The following is a 14,606-nucleotide window of genomic DNA, read 5'->3' as shown; positions in this document are numbered from 1 at the left end:
TTTTTTTTAAAATAAAGTAGTGATCCTAACTGATCTAAGACAAGCAATGTTTTCAACGATTACATTTCAGGACTTGAGAAAAACTAGGTGTATGTAAACTTCTGACTTCAAATGTATATGGTAACACTCTCAAAAGTATTGTGAGTGTTTAGGTTTATAAAGTAGGTAGGGTTAAGGTTAGGGGTAGGCATTTCACAGTAAGAGGGTTACCATTTAGATATGACCATTAATAAAGTCTATTTTGCAATCGCATTTCTTTTAAAAGTTGCCTTTTTTATACAATAATGCTTTGCAAGACAGGTTTGATGGAGCATCTAAAAATAAAGCTCAGGAAATACTCAATTTCTTATTAGAAATTATATTGTGTTTTTTTTTTTCAACTTCTGTGAATGATTTTGTTAAGTATTTTGGTTGAAAAAGATGAGAAGCATGGAGCTGTACTTAAACATCACTGCAGATTCTTTTTTTTTTTTTTTTCAGCCAAAAGAACTGAATAATTCTCAACAATAGTGAATGTCTCTTTAGCATGTCAATTGTACTCTACTTAAAGGGCTTACATATGCAGGGTATATCCACTGTCTGAGTGCCACAGTGATTTCTTTAGAGAACAGTAAATCGCCTTCCAGATCAAGATCTGCTTCTTCTGGTCTGCAGCTGAGAAATCTCTGAAAACACAAGAGCTTAGATGCTTAAATAAATCTTTAAGAACTCTCCAAAGCACACAGCCATCATCTGACCTTCACAACCTTATGAAACCCCATCCTCCTGCCCTGGGATCAACCTCCTACAGATTTTCCTTTCATTTACCAGCTGCAATAACAATGTACAATGTTTAAGAGGTTGATCCCTGGTCATACTGTCTTCACATTGAGGGAACACCAAAACAAATGAAAACATCAGCTCTTTGTTAGTATACAACTATAGTCATTAAGATGATGAATGGTAAATCCAGGAAGGAAATCAATACAAACCTGCAAATGGTGGAGATAAGCCTCCATGTTACGGTGGAGCTCTGAGACACCCCTCTCCAGCACATAGAAGAATCCGGCAAGGGCATCAAATTCTTCATCCTTCAGCTATTACATGGTTAAATTACAAAGGATGACTTAAGTGTGGTGATTTATAAAGGAATATGCAATTGCAAAATTGCATAAACATGTGATAAAAATGTTGACAATGGTGTCTGAGATGGTATGGAAACAATGCTGTTCTTTCAACACGTCAACCTGTTCCATTGTCTACTCTAAGCATTGTTCTTGGATGTAGTCATGCTTCCTGACATAATTACCTTTGGTACCATTCCTGTCTCGTGCTTTATGTACTGGCTTAGCCGAGCTGTCTTCTTGGCAATGCTGTGGCCACTCAGACGATTGATCTTGTCCTTGATGGTCAGGTTCTCTATCTTCTTATACTTGTCAGCTTTGACAGTCAGAGAATGAGAATAATAAAACAAATCAAGATGTAATTCCATCAAGTTAAAGTCAAGCATTTTATATTAGTTTTGAGCTTGCAGTCTGAATTGAATGTGATGATTTGAAAGAGTCAGATATATGAAACACAACAAAGAAAATAAATAGATGACACATTTCTCCATAGCATTGTTGTGAGACTCTTACAGGCTGGTTCTTTAAATTAAATGGTCAAAAAGACTCTTAAACCCCTGTGTAATCAGTTTAAATCATTCTAACTAATCCTTGACTGAATCCATCAGGACAGTTACTGAATTAACATCTGACTCACTTGCTGAACTACACGTCATCATTGCTTTAGTCATGCCTGACTTTCAATGAACCGTGATGTTACCATGTTATTGTACTTAAAACTTGTGAGACTTAAATCAATGTAATTACTGAACAGATGCGTATATAACATCTATTTATCTAACGACATGTACATAGTAACAACAGTTTTTTTTGTAATGGTACTGCTTTGCGTCTAAGAAATGTGTAGAAAAATGCATCCTTACCGACTTCACGGAAGCGTTTGTATTCATTGATCCTGCAGTTGATCTGGACTGCAGTGTGTGCGGTGTGCTCCAGTATGGAGTAGGCAGGGTGCTGTGGGTCTGTGTGTTTCTGGATGGTCTGAAGCATCAGGGGGTAACGGGCGATTCTCTGAACCGGCATCACCAGGAAGAAACTCAGAGTAGATGCATTCACATCAGGACTGCAAGACAAGTGAGATCAGGGGTCAAAAATGACCTGAATGTTGGTTATTACACTGGTGTTTTGTTTAGAAACTCTCTCACCAGTGTTGAATTAGTTTAACAGTTGGTCAGACAGGTTATAATAAATGAATTGTCAGAAATGTAAAAATTATACTTCGGGCTGTGAAATATAAAATGTTGATTTATGAACTTACGCAGATGACTTGATGATTTTAACAATCTCAATCCAAAGGGTTTCTTTCTGTTTGTAGCTCTTCTCCAGAATGGTGATGTTGTTGTAGTTGGCCAGGTACTCCTTATAAGCCATTTCTATGTCTTGAGATAGACTCAGGAAAGAGTCACCTAAAGAGACAGTATAAGCTCTGATTTAGATGGTATACATTTTATTTGAAAAATTACAAAACTAAATCATGAGTTAAAAAGACATACTTTTTTTTTTGCCAAAGACAACACAAATAATATTGATTTAAACCAGCATGCTCAGACCAATCTTGAATTACACAAAACATTCTACTCCTCTATTCTCATTCATTACTATTACAAGTACCTTGAAATTCTTGCAGTTCAAGTTCTGGATTCTTCATTCATGAGATCAAGAGTAAAAATATTTTGATGTTAAACTGATCAGTTGGCATGTCACATGAACAGCATCTAGAGCTGATGTAAGAAAACTGAAAGTGAACCTGACATTCCAGTCTGACCAGTCATACTCACAGAGAGTTTCTAGGTATTTTGGGTTGCAAAGCTGTATCTTTGCCTGATCTAGAAGACTCAGGAGCCTACTGGAAACATTGGTCACTTCATCTATGTGCTGGAACATATTGTTCAGGTTTGGTGGAGGAGGCTGCAGGGGGAAAACACCAAATAAAGTAATTTACCTACAATGATTATACTTCTCAAATTATTTGTTTTTGCAATACTGCAAAATCAAAAAATATAAAAAATGGTGCAACAAATAGCATATTAAATAGGGCAGTCGATTTAACATTAATTTGCTGTGATTGAAAGAAAAATTACTTTTTATTTTTAAATTACACAATTAATCATTCCCCAACCTGTAATAAAGAATGTTCCTACTATCAGATATGAATATTTTTAAATACACTTTTTGTCTAAATGCTTTGCTTGTCTGTTGTATGATGAAATGCATTTAAATTGTCTGAATTATAATATTTATTATATATAATATTTATAATTATACAATTCTAAATTACCAATATTTGGAGGACTTTCACTGTATATATTGATATGCATTTAATTTGATTAACTAATCTGCACATCATGTAATTAATTCGATACAAATTTGTATTAACTGACAGCACTGATATTAACATACATTATAATTTATACATATTTAATAACAAATATTTATTAAATTATTTATTTATAAATCACTTTAAAGCTTTTGCCATAACACTAAAATAACACTTATTAGCCTTTGGTGTAAATTTAACAGCTTGTTTCCAATCAATAACTTCAGGGAAATACTGTCACAGCAAATCATTTTGACTAGTACCTAAGTTTGTAAAACAAAGGAAAAATCTAAGTGCAATAATGCACTTACAATGGACGTTTATGGGGCAAGTGAACAGGAACGCTCATATTTTTGTTAAAGCATTTACATGAAAACAACTGTAAAAGTTATTATATTTGAACTGTTAAGGTGTCTTAATTGTCCTTTTGAAGTGGGACTACTTTTTGGGTGGATGAATTTCTGTTTAGAAGTTACTGATGTAATTGCTGTGGGTAGAGTTTGCGACATGTCAAAAAAAACGTAACGGATAAGTATATCATGTCATGTTTTTGCTGGATCATAAAATACAAATAATTCCCAGATTTGCTTGGTCATGAAATGAGTTGAGAATTGGGGTGGTAAAATCACCAGATAAGTTCTGTATTGATGGTATGTGCGAACAATGTGGTAACGTTCACAGTTTAGAACAGGTTTGGATGCTCTGATGGGAGAATGACATCAGAGAGCATTTACGTACAGTACGCCATTTTGAAGGAGGTGTGAATAGTAGCGATACCTATTTAAAATATTGAAAGCTGTTGGTTGACCTTACGCGGAAAAGATGGTCTGGTATTTTTATGGCAATTTCACTAATTTCATGTGTGCAAGTGTTTATTATCTAAAGAACATGTATACCTGTAGTTTCTGCAGGTTGTTGTGGACAGTGACTGTGCAGAGCTGCAGATGTTTAAGGTAGTTCTGCTCTGTTTGCACCATCTCCTCAATAGCCATGAACTGCCTCTGAGCTTCCCTCTCTCTGGCTGCAGCCTCCTCTGCAGCAGACTGTGCCTTCTTCTCCTCTTCATCCTCCTCCTCTGTGGGCTCTTCCATGGTGTCATCCATCTCTTTACCTCCTTTCTGCTCTCCCATCTCCCCAGCTTTATCCTCCTCTGCTGTCACTCTCACTGTTGGAGGCAAAATCGACTTCAGGGAATTGGCCATAGTGGGGATGTCTAAAATACCAATAGAAGAGATTGCAATACCAGAACACAAGCAATACTAAACACAGACATAACTCCACCACAGGAGTTGGGGAAGAACCAGGACCCATTTCCAAAAAATATTGTAAAAACTAAGGAGTTTTCAAACTGATAGTGATTAAACATTGGATTTTGGCAAGTTGCTGTATTGAAAAAGAACTCAAATTTGTTGCATCGGTAACAGTCTCTGTAGCCTATATCGCCTCAAATAACAAATTCTCATTTAAAATGAATGACTTAAGCTCAACTCAGTGGATGAACTCAACTTTGATGAAGTCATTCATCAACAAAATGTAAAAATCTCTAAGATTTTCAACACATAAACTAAATCCTGCTGTCACACATTATAAGGACCACCCATAAAGGAAGAGTAATGGTCCTAAAGGGCTGTGTACACAGTATTGTTGTTTGCTCGAGGGGTGTAACACCACCATGTGTCTAAATAAGACCCTTAGAATTTCCAAAAGATTACCAAAGCCAGTGTTTACGTTTGATTGTGAATAAAAATGCAGTTTCTTCTAACATAATTTACTTATAGATTATCTGTGAAACAAAAATCATTGCAACTGAGGTTAAAATCTGCCAAAACAAACAGATTATAAAATTTATTCAGACACTGAAGACAATTAAATATTTATAATACATTATCAGTGCTTTTACCATTTCCTATTCTAACTGCACCCATGTGCATAAAAGAGTAATATCAAAATGTAGATAAACAGCTGTAAGCAAAAAACTCTCCATTATTAAAGCAACAGTGCATTTGTAACAAGAGCTCAAGGCCAGCACATTCAAACAGAAAACCACAAACTCAGCATGTACTGCAGCACTTACATTTGCTGACTGAGATCCCTAACAGTGGTTCACTGCAGTATGAAAAAACTCTATTTAAGAAAGAATACAGAAATGACAGGTTAACGACAAGACCGATCCCAAGACAACATTCAAAGAGCATCATTACCTTTCTAGACTGAGATAGACTAACACTGGGTCTCCCTTGTGCTGGAAAAGTGAGGTGCACTGTTGAGGAAAGCCTGACACACACTCAGACTGGTGTAAGTTTGTCTACTGAGTCACACGGCAGGGCCTCATGTGGCACAGATGTGTGAGGAAGGGGGGGATGGGTGGGTCAGATTTGTGGACTGAGTCAGGGGAGGTGGGATTTTAGCAGCGGAAATTCGGATAGGACCTCTGCAAATACAAAGACTCACATTGATGTATTCACGGATTGACCACACTAGCCACTGGGAAGGAAGTGACGCCTGCTCAAGTTGAAGCTAATTGGCTAGCATCAGATCAAAACTGAGCCAGAGTGCACAGTACATGCTCAATGACACACTCAGCTGCAGTAAAAGAAAAGCCCCATGTGGTCAGGAAATAAGTAGGCAACTTTATAGTCAAAGAGTTCCTAAAAGTTTTACAATGGCAAAAGCCATTCCGCATTAACATTCTTACAGTAGTAGCAATAATGCAAATGTGTTGACAAATAAACAACGTGTACTTTGTAGATTTAAGATTAGAATTTGATATATGAATGTATAAGGCAGGGTTCTCACACCTTTGGACTAATGATATTCAGTCATGATTACTGGAAAATACTTTTAAAAATTACTTTATAGAGAAAGCCCTCTGAAAGAGCAATTTCAAGACATTATTTTTAAGCTGAACATATTTATGTATATATATATATTGTGAAGATATTTATGTATATATATATACATAAATATCTTCACAATATATACAACAGTTAGTTCCGGCCCTCAAATCTGATTGGACGAGAGATGTTCCATGAGCACTGATGGTCTGACACCATCAGCACTCCGACACTTCACTGTGTGTGTATCACTCCACTTGTGTTCGTGCTGTTCTAAACAAAAGTGTAAGAGTAGTGCATATGTGTTACGAGTTACTTATGATTTATTACATGTATTTTTATTTAATTGTTTTACATTACACATGTTAGCCAGCAGGTGGTGACAGAAGATCATTTTTGTGTGTAATATGAGCCAGTAGGTGACCTGAAGTGAATCTGTAAGTCATTGTAAATATAACAGCGCTCCGTGATTCCTCGTATTACTACTACACGACTACAGCTAGAAATTGTTAAACGGCTTTAAACTAACAAATTCAGCAAATTACAGCTCATAACAGCTGAGTGACATAACAGACTGATTAATTACACAACCAGAGGCGCTTACCTCTTACTGGGGTTTCCACATTGGAGAAAAAGTACTGTTCAAAATGGCGGAGGACATAGCGGTTTCTATAGTGAAAGACGCTTGCGCACCGGCTACTGCGAAATAGGGAGAATTAAATGGTTAATAAATGGTCTGCACTTTTTTAACATTAACGGTATTCAAAGCACTTTACACTGTGACACATTCACCCATTCATACACACATTCATACACCAATGGCAGTAGAGCTGCCATGCAAGGCGCTTGTCTGCCATTAGGAGTAACTTGGGGTTCAGTGTCTTGCCCAAGGACATTTCGGCATGTGGAGTCGTGTGGGCCGGGATTCAAACCACCAATCCTGCGATTAGTGGCCAACCCACTCTACCAACAGCCACCCCAAATTACCCCTGCTTGGACAGCTATTTTTCCACCAAGAAAGCGGATCTCCAGAAACAGCATTTCTGCTTGGGTGTGGTAACTGGTGATCGCACAAGTTCCATCTCTCCCTCTCTCTCTCTCTCTCTCTGTCTCACACACACACACACACACACACACACACACATATCCTTGTTTATCCAATAACTTGTAAGAAACAGTACAAGCCATGATACTATTTCTGAAGTGACATTTTTGAATTACTAACAAAGGCTTGGACGCATCATTTGGTGTGATCCAGCAACGGCCCTTTCTGATCCGCCACGTAATAAAGTAGTTCCATGTACAAATACATTTTTATGACCATACTCAGTATTTCCTCATTTTTGTAAATTTACTTGTTCATTGCACTGTTGTATATAAGCAATATCACACTCGTAATCATGCTATATGGCCCTAAATCAGCATCGCTGTGATTACCTACGGCACTCAGCCTGCGGCCTCGCGCCTGTGGCCAAATCACAGCAGTGCTGGTGTAGGGCCATATCGCTGTCACATTCCCGGTTGTCTTTTGTTAGTGTACTTTTATTTTGAAATTCTTGTTAATTTCCTGTTTCCTAGTCATGTGATGTCCTGTTTTCCCTCGGTGTTCATGTGTCTTGTTTTCATTGGTTCATTGTTTGATTATTTTTTATCAGTTCTAGTTTGTCATTGGTTTTAGTTCATTGCCTTGTTATCTTGTTTAGAGTTCTGTTTGTTCATTGGCTTAGGTTTCCCCATGTCCATGTATTTTAACCCTCATGTTTGCCATTGTTTCTTGTCTAGTATTGATGTTAGCTTGTGTAACATAGCTCTAGTTTTGAAATTAGCTTGTGTAACTTAGGTCTAGTGATGTTGTTAGTTTGTGTAGCCCTAGTCATGTCCTATTCTTAGTCCAGTTTCTAGTTCCTGTTTCCAGATTATGTCTAGTTTAGTCCACGTGTTTAGTTCATGCTCACAGGTATAGATAGGGTTTTTTGTATCAACATCGGTTTGGTAATAAATCTGCACTTGGGTCCTACACATCGTCTTCGTCATTGCCATTGTCAGCTACACAGCATTACAATCGCACTCTTGCTTGTGTGATATTGCTTAAAAAAATTACTACAGATTTTATATATATATATATATATAAATATATAGAATTTTTAAGAATAGTCAATTTTATTCATTAGGGGCCTAAGCATTTTATTATTATTCCCTTTTTTTCAATGTAGGCCTACTGTTCTTAAAATCACAATTTGGAAATATTTCCAGAGTTGTTGTGAAACTACCAAAATCCTTTCAGACTGCTGTCTTTAGTCAAGTCAAGTTTTTTTATTGTCGTTCAACCATATACAGTTAGTAGGCCTACAGTACACAGTGAAACGAGACAACGTTCCTCCAGGACCATGGCCTACATAAATCAACATAGGGCAAACACAGAACCACATAAGACTACACAGACTAAATAACATATCTATATGAAGTGCCCATGCAAACGTGTGCAAAAAGTACGGGACAGTACAATAAATGACTAAAAATTAACAGGACAATAGGCACAGTAAGAGACAGTGCAGTGCCGACCAGTACACAGTTGTGCAAAAAAGATAACAGTTTCTAAAACTGCCAAATGTGTGTGTGGTCATCCACAATGTTGGTTGCTTTGCGGATGCAGTTTTTTTTTTTGTAAATGTCTTTGATGGAGGTAAGAGAGACCCCGATGATCTTCTCAGCTGTCTTCACTATCCTCTGCAGGGCTTTGCGTTCCGAAACGGTGCAAGTCCCAAACCAGGCAGTGATGCAGCTGCTCAGGATGCTCTCAATAGTCCCCCTACATATAGAATGTAGTGAGGATGGGGGGTGGGAGATGTGCTTTCCTCAGCCTTCGAAGAAAGTAGAGACGCTGCTGGGCTTTCTTGGTAATAGAGCTGGTGTTGAGGGACCAGGTGAGGTTCTCCGCCACGTGAACACCAAGGAATTTGGTGCTCTTGACGATCTCCACAAAGGAGCCGTCGATGTTCAGCGGAGAGCGGTTGTATGAAATGTTGGGATTTCCTGTGTTTTTTCGGTATATTTAGTACCATAACACTGAGAAAAGTTAACACTACACACTATCTGTTTAGTTCAGTGGCACAACTTTCGTGATAACACGAAACTAAAATAGTGAGGTTGGTTGCAAGTTGGTTGCAAGTTCGTTAGATATTCGCCTAAGGTATTTAAGGGACTGTCTAAAAAATCCACACACTGCGCTAAAACGTCACGGGCGTCTGAGCATCCATTCAACTGACTTGCATGTTCTATCGTGGAAAAACACTGCTGTTGGACAGACTGACTTACTACAAGTGAATTTGTCAATCAGTTCGAGATTTATTATGAGGGCTTATTTAAGGACCAGTCAATGTACACCTGTGTCAGACATGCTTGTGTAAACATACATTTTTAGGTCACTGTGTCAAGTTAAATAACGTTTAATACTTAGAACACAGCTTGAGATCTCTTAGTTCGAATTTGCGCTCCATCAAGTGTTTTGAACGCAAGAATGTAATGAATGTTTGTGTTGTCTGCTGGATGGTTGTTTTCTTCACTGTATAAACTGTGCGTTACCACACAGCTGAAGTTTCACTTACTGCCCTCTGAGTAAACACGTGGTTTGCATTTGCATTTCTCATGAATTTTCCTTATTAAGGTCCGGGGGCATTGCGATTAATTGCGTAAATTTTTTTACCACATAATTTTTTATAAAATTAATAACACTGAATTAACGCGTTAAATCGACAGCCCTAGTTTGTATACAATAACTTGTAAAATGATTGAAGTTATCATTTTAATACTGTCATAAATTGTTTCAGAAATGCTCTACTTTTCCCTCAATAAATGTAAAACATTTCCACCAACATGGCTTATCATAATTATTATAATTGTATTACTATTTAAAGACAAATTTAAATTAATTCAAGTTCTTCTTCAAAGAACGTGTGGGACCCGGTTGGTGTTGTAAGTAGTTTTGTAAGAGAAAATAACAGAATAAATTGTTACAAATTAATGTTATTTGAGTGATACTATTTAAGGTGGTTACTGAAGAAATACAATGGCTGTTTAAATAGATGGTTGTTTCAGTTAGCACCACTTCCGTCAAGTGTATAACTTTATTGACAGCTGAAGCAATCTGTTGGATGTATGGTTCTGTTCTTGGCCTTTCTGGTCAATCCATGCAGCCATGCAAGGTCTGTGTGAGGACAGCAACCTTCCTGTCTCCACCCCCAGGGGAACAGATCCAAAATTATATTACAACATGGTACAGATTGTTTCATTTACATTTCTGTACATTATTATAATACATTTTTTTGTATCATTTGTTGACACTACATATAACTCAGGTTTTCATAAGTCTGTGTTCATGGAGAGGGTAGGATTGCCAATTAAGTAGGGCTGCACGATATTGGAAAAAACTGACATTGCGAGATTTAGTTTTTCTGCGATATATATTGCGATATGAAAAAATACAGGATGACTTCGCCAGATGACTTGAATAGCTCTATTTGAGAAGAATGAATTATTCTAGAATGATTGGGGTGATTTTGTAGGGAACTGCATCTTCATGGAAAATTTTAATTAAAAAATGCAGCTATACACCAACCTTGAGTGTTTTACACACCGCTTGTCAAGCGACCGGATCATGTTTTTAAAACCCTCTTTGGTAAACGTGTTAATTGTTACCATGTCTTTCGCAAGATGAAATGTTATTGAATCTGTGATTTTTCTCTGCCGTTTGGAAACTTTTTCTTATGGTGTAACACTGGCAAAGGCATCTGAAATTGTTTTTTGCTTTGGACGACATTTAGATCTGGTTTTGCTCTCGACATTTGTGTTTCCTCGTGTTGTGGAAACAATTGCAAGACACTCTCGACAAAGTACCTGTTTTTGGTCAACATTATCCTTTCTGTAGACAAAATATTTCCATATAACTGACAATGCATTTCATTTTGCAACCAAATCCTCCGTTTATTTTGCCTGTTCCTCGCTCATCATTTCATCAAGCGCAAGCAACGTCAACAACGTGCAGTAATGAACGTTTAAAAATAAATATATATAATAAACTATGTGTAGCCTACTACTCATATCATAATACTGTTATTATTTCATCTGTAGTAAGTCAGTCTGGCCAATAGCAGCTTGTGAATATGTGCCTTACTGGGTTTATATGCATAACTTGCACGTCCATGGAATGAACGTTTGGACACCACCTATGTTTTAACGTAGTGTGTGGAATTTGCAGATGGTCCCTTACATACGCTAGGCAAGCGTTTTCAAGCATAATTCTTCAGCCACACCAGGCGTTGACTGTTCTGAGTGCAATGATTTTATATGGTAATATACCCTTTAACCCAACTGTGCTAGTGATATCTTTGTAAATTGTCGCCTGCCGAGACCGCGGGTAAGAGACTGATTATCCAACGAATATCGAACCAAAAACTTTACCCAACAAACTTTACTTAGCAAATATGAAGAAAACATGATTGTGAATAACTACAAAGTGCCAGAATGAAACACCAACCACTTATATAAAAGTAATGGACAGCACAATAAAACTCGTATAATAAAATAAGCCCTCCATATTTTGATAAATCCATTCATGACATTCGTGTTTACTTTCTAACTGACAATAAATGGACACAAGTCAACACGTACAGGAAAAAAAACTTAAATGGCAAAAGATCAGTGTTGTTAATGTATCACTTAACGTAAAATCTAATGTAGAACTAAATAAGTCAACGATATGTTTGTATCTCACCTGTTTGTATCTAAAGAGTTCCCGTAGACGCAGAGCAATAAAACATCTTAAGTATGAGCATCGTTAACATTGTAAAAGGCAAATAACTAGAATCTAAAGCTATATTGGCTAATGACGGCTTTGAACTCTCCAGTCTGATCTTACGGCTATCGCGCTCAAGAACAGGTTCGCGAACATGCCCTGCGTCACGCATTCTGATCATGCCTCTGGTGAGCTGCATTCATGTGAAGAATGATATCATAGATTCCATACTCAGTACACTTGACATTGTGTGCTAACGCATATGGAGAGTTGTCCTTCCACACAACTATGCTGAAACCTCTCTACCGTAACGCCAATATTCTAATACGTCCTCTATAAAAGCAGGTGCACAAACAAGTTCCTCAGAATTGTCTTCCTTCAAGACAGCGATTCATCTCTCATCTAGAATCCCTCTACTGCTTTGATGTCGACTACACTAGTCAGCGGGGCGGAACCTTCAGGGCAAGGAGAAGACTCTCCGCACCCCACCTCTCCACTTGAACTGCTGCTTCAGCATCATGATTCCCCACAGCACTTTGGCAGGTGTTGTGTATCCTTACAAAACAATTGCATATTGTGTTAAATATAAATTAATATATCTCAAATATATTAGCGCTGTGAGCCACGATAGTCACTGCACAGGCCATTGGAAAATCAATGAGCAACCTGGTGTTTTTGGATCACATCTGTCTGACCCTCACAGAAATGCGTGATGTGGGAAAAGCTACTATATTTGATGCTCCGGTGTCTCCAGCCGGCCTTTTCGGAGGCTCTGTGAATAGAATTGCTGAGCGCTACGTCAAAACTCAGCAACATTCACAGGCTATGAGATATTTTATGCCAAAACAGAGCAGTACTTCATCACAACCGGCTCGCTCCCACTCTGTCTCGGTCCAGTGCCTGGCTAAAAACCCCACACCAGCTACCTCAGCTCAGCCACATATCGCCGCCGAGCCGCTGGTAAATCCTCGCAAGCCATGACCCAAACTTAGGCAGCCCACGCAGCAAAGTGCTCCTGACACAAAATACTGTTCCCCTCTTCCCCACTGCTGTTTGTCGGGAAAGGAATGTTGTTAAAAATGTTGTTCAACATGTTGTTTTCTGTGTCTCACATTATTCCCATGCAATACATTTTGCGACAGTGAGCGACTCATGTCAGTCGCCATCCCGCATCATGTTTCCTCTCTGGAAAGTTATGTTGTGTACTGTGGCGTGATGGGATTCTGTTCCCCATATGCATTAGCAAGTGTAACGTAAGTAACCTCGGTTCTCTGAGTTATAGGTATCGAGACATTGTGAATGCTGGCCACACTACAAGACTCAGAGTTCTTCTGAGGTGCGAGCGAAATGCTCCTTGTCCCTCAGTTAGAAAATTCTGAGGAATGGTGTTAGTGCACCTGCATTTATAGCAGACAGCTTTGCACCTAAAAGGGTTGGGCTCAAACACCATAGCCAATATTACAATACTGGCATTATTGTAGATAGGTCTCAACTAGGTTGTGTTGAAGGACAACTCCCCATATGCATTAGCACGCAATGTCTCATTCCCTTCATCTCAGGGAACCAAGTAACCAAGATGTTTTTTTGCATCCTCCTATTTGCCCAGATAAATGCTGCACAGTGGAATTTGAGAGGCTTTACACTAATTTCTAAGTCTTATAAACAGCAACATGCATTCACCATTAGCAGCATTAGATAAATCAGAGGACACGTTGTCAAGGTAAAAGCCGTGTTCTGTGCATGAGCTTGAGTATCAGCTAGGAAACAGAGACATCTTGTGGTATCCTGGTATAGAGACCTGCAGTTGTGAAATGTTTCTTTTGTACAAGAACAAGTATTAAGCAATGCAAACGCTGACTGAGCTTCAATATAATTAGGTATTATTTAGGTTCTGTTTTTGTAAATTCCATGTAATATTTACGTATATCATGTAATCTGTTTCATTTGAAAGATGTTACAGTACATGTACCTCTACTTAAAGTGATCAATTAGTCCTCTGTTACCCTTGTCTTGTCCGCTGTCTTGTTTCATGTAACAAGTGTTGAGGTCTTCGTTGTGAATTACCAAATTTTGAGTATTACCAAAGTGTTTATCTGTGAGTTCATGCGTTCATGAGTAATTTTATCCTCATTTAAAATGTTTTACTTAAAGGTGCAGTATGTAAGTTTCAGAAACCCTTGTTATTAATGACACTTGTGGCCATTAAGTGAACTGTATCTTCAACAGCTATCTACCTGTTGCTCGTGATCAGGCGCACACACTCCATAGGGACGCGAGCATCGACCAAAACAATGACATAACATACAAAGAGACAACGTGATTCACCGGCATCATGCTAACAGATGAGGTAGAATAATTAAAATTACACAGTTATGATAGTTTTACTACAAACTTTGACACTGCATATAGTACTAAAATAAAATCCTAGCTTTACCTTGAGTTTTGTCCCTAACTGATTTACATGAGACTTAAAAGATAATTATTAATCTAATATAAAACCAACATGAGATAAAGCACATAATATTGAATAACATAAGCTCAAAACCATGTAAATAAAAGAA

At 37.9% G+C, this 14,606-nt stretch overlaps 1 protein-coding gene across 4 annotated transcripts in view; it reads right to left on the bottom strand.

Annotated features, from left to right (window-relative positions):
* arhgef37 (Rho guanine nucleotide exchange factor (GEF) 37) overlaps positions 1–12,203 on the bottom strand; it is a 29,962-nt gene extending 17,759 nt beyond the window's left edge. For 2 of the 4 annotated variants that reach the window (XM_052154359.1, XM_052154361.1), the window contains exons 1-8: positions 12,025–12,203; positions 4,317–4,633; positions 2,882–3,011; positions 2,362–2,509; positions 1,967–2,166; positions 1,289–1,419; positions 972–1,076; positions 558–665 (exon numbers count right to left, since the gene is read on the bottom strand). In XM_052154359.1, coding sequence (XP_052010319.1) covers positions 558–665; positions 972–1,076; positions 1,289–1,419; positions 1,967–2,166; positions 2,362–2,509; positions 2,882–3,011; positions 4,317–4,622 — 1,128 coding nt within the window. In that variant the 5' untranslated portion in view covers positions 4,623–4,633; positions 12,025–12,203. Of the gene's footprint in view, positions 1–557; positions 666–971; positions 1,077–1,288; positions 1,420–1,966; positions 2,167–2,361; positions 2,510–2,881; positions 3,012–4,316; positions 4,634–5,621; positions 5,820–12,024 lie in introns of those variants that run through there. The other 2 variants (XM_052154364.1, XM_052154360.1) reach the window with 2 other exon arrangements.
* Positions 12,204–14,606: the final 2,403 nt, after the last annotated feature.

The sequence above is a fragment of the Xyrauchen texanus genome, chromosome 23, assembly GCF_025860055.1.
Source record: "Xyrauchen texanus isolate HMW12.3.18 chromosome 23, RBS_HiC_50CHRs, whole genome shotgun sequence".
Classification (NCBI taxonomy): domain Eukaryota; kingdom Metazoa; phylum Chordata; class Actinopteri; order Cypriniformes; family Catostomidae; genus Xyrauchen; species Xyrauchen texanus.
The sequence above is the reverse complement of the archived record's forward strand: the minus strand, read 5'-3'. Positions and strand labels throughout refer to the sequence as shown.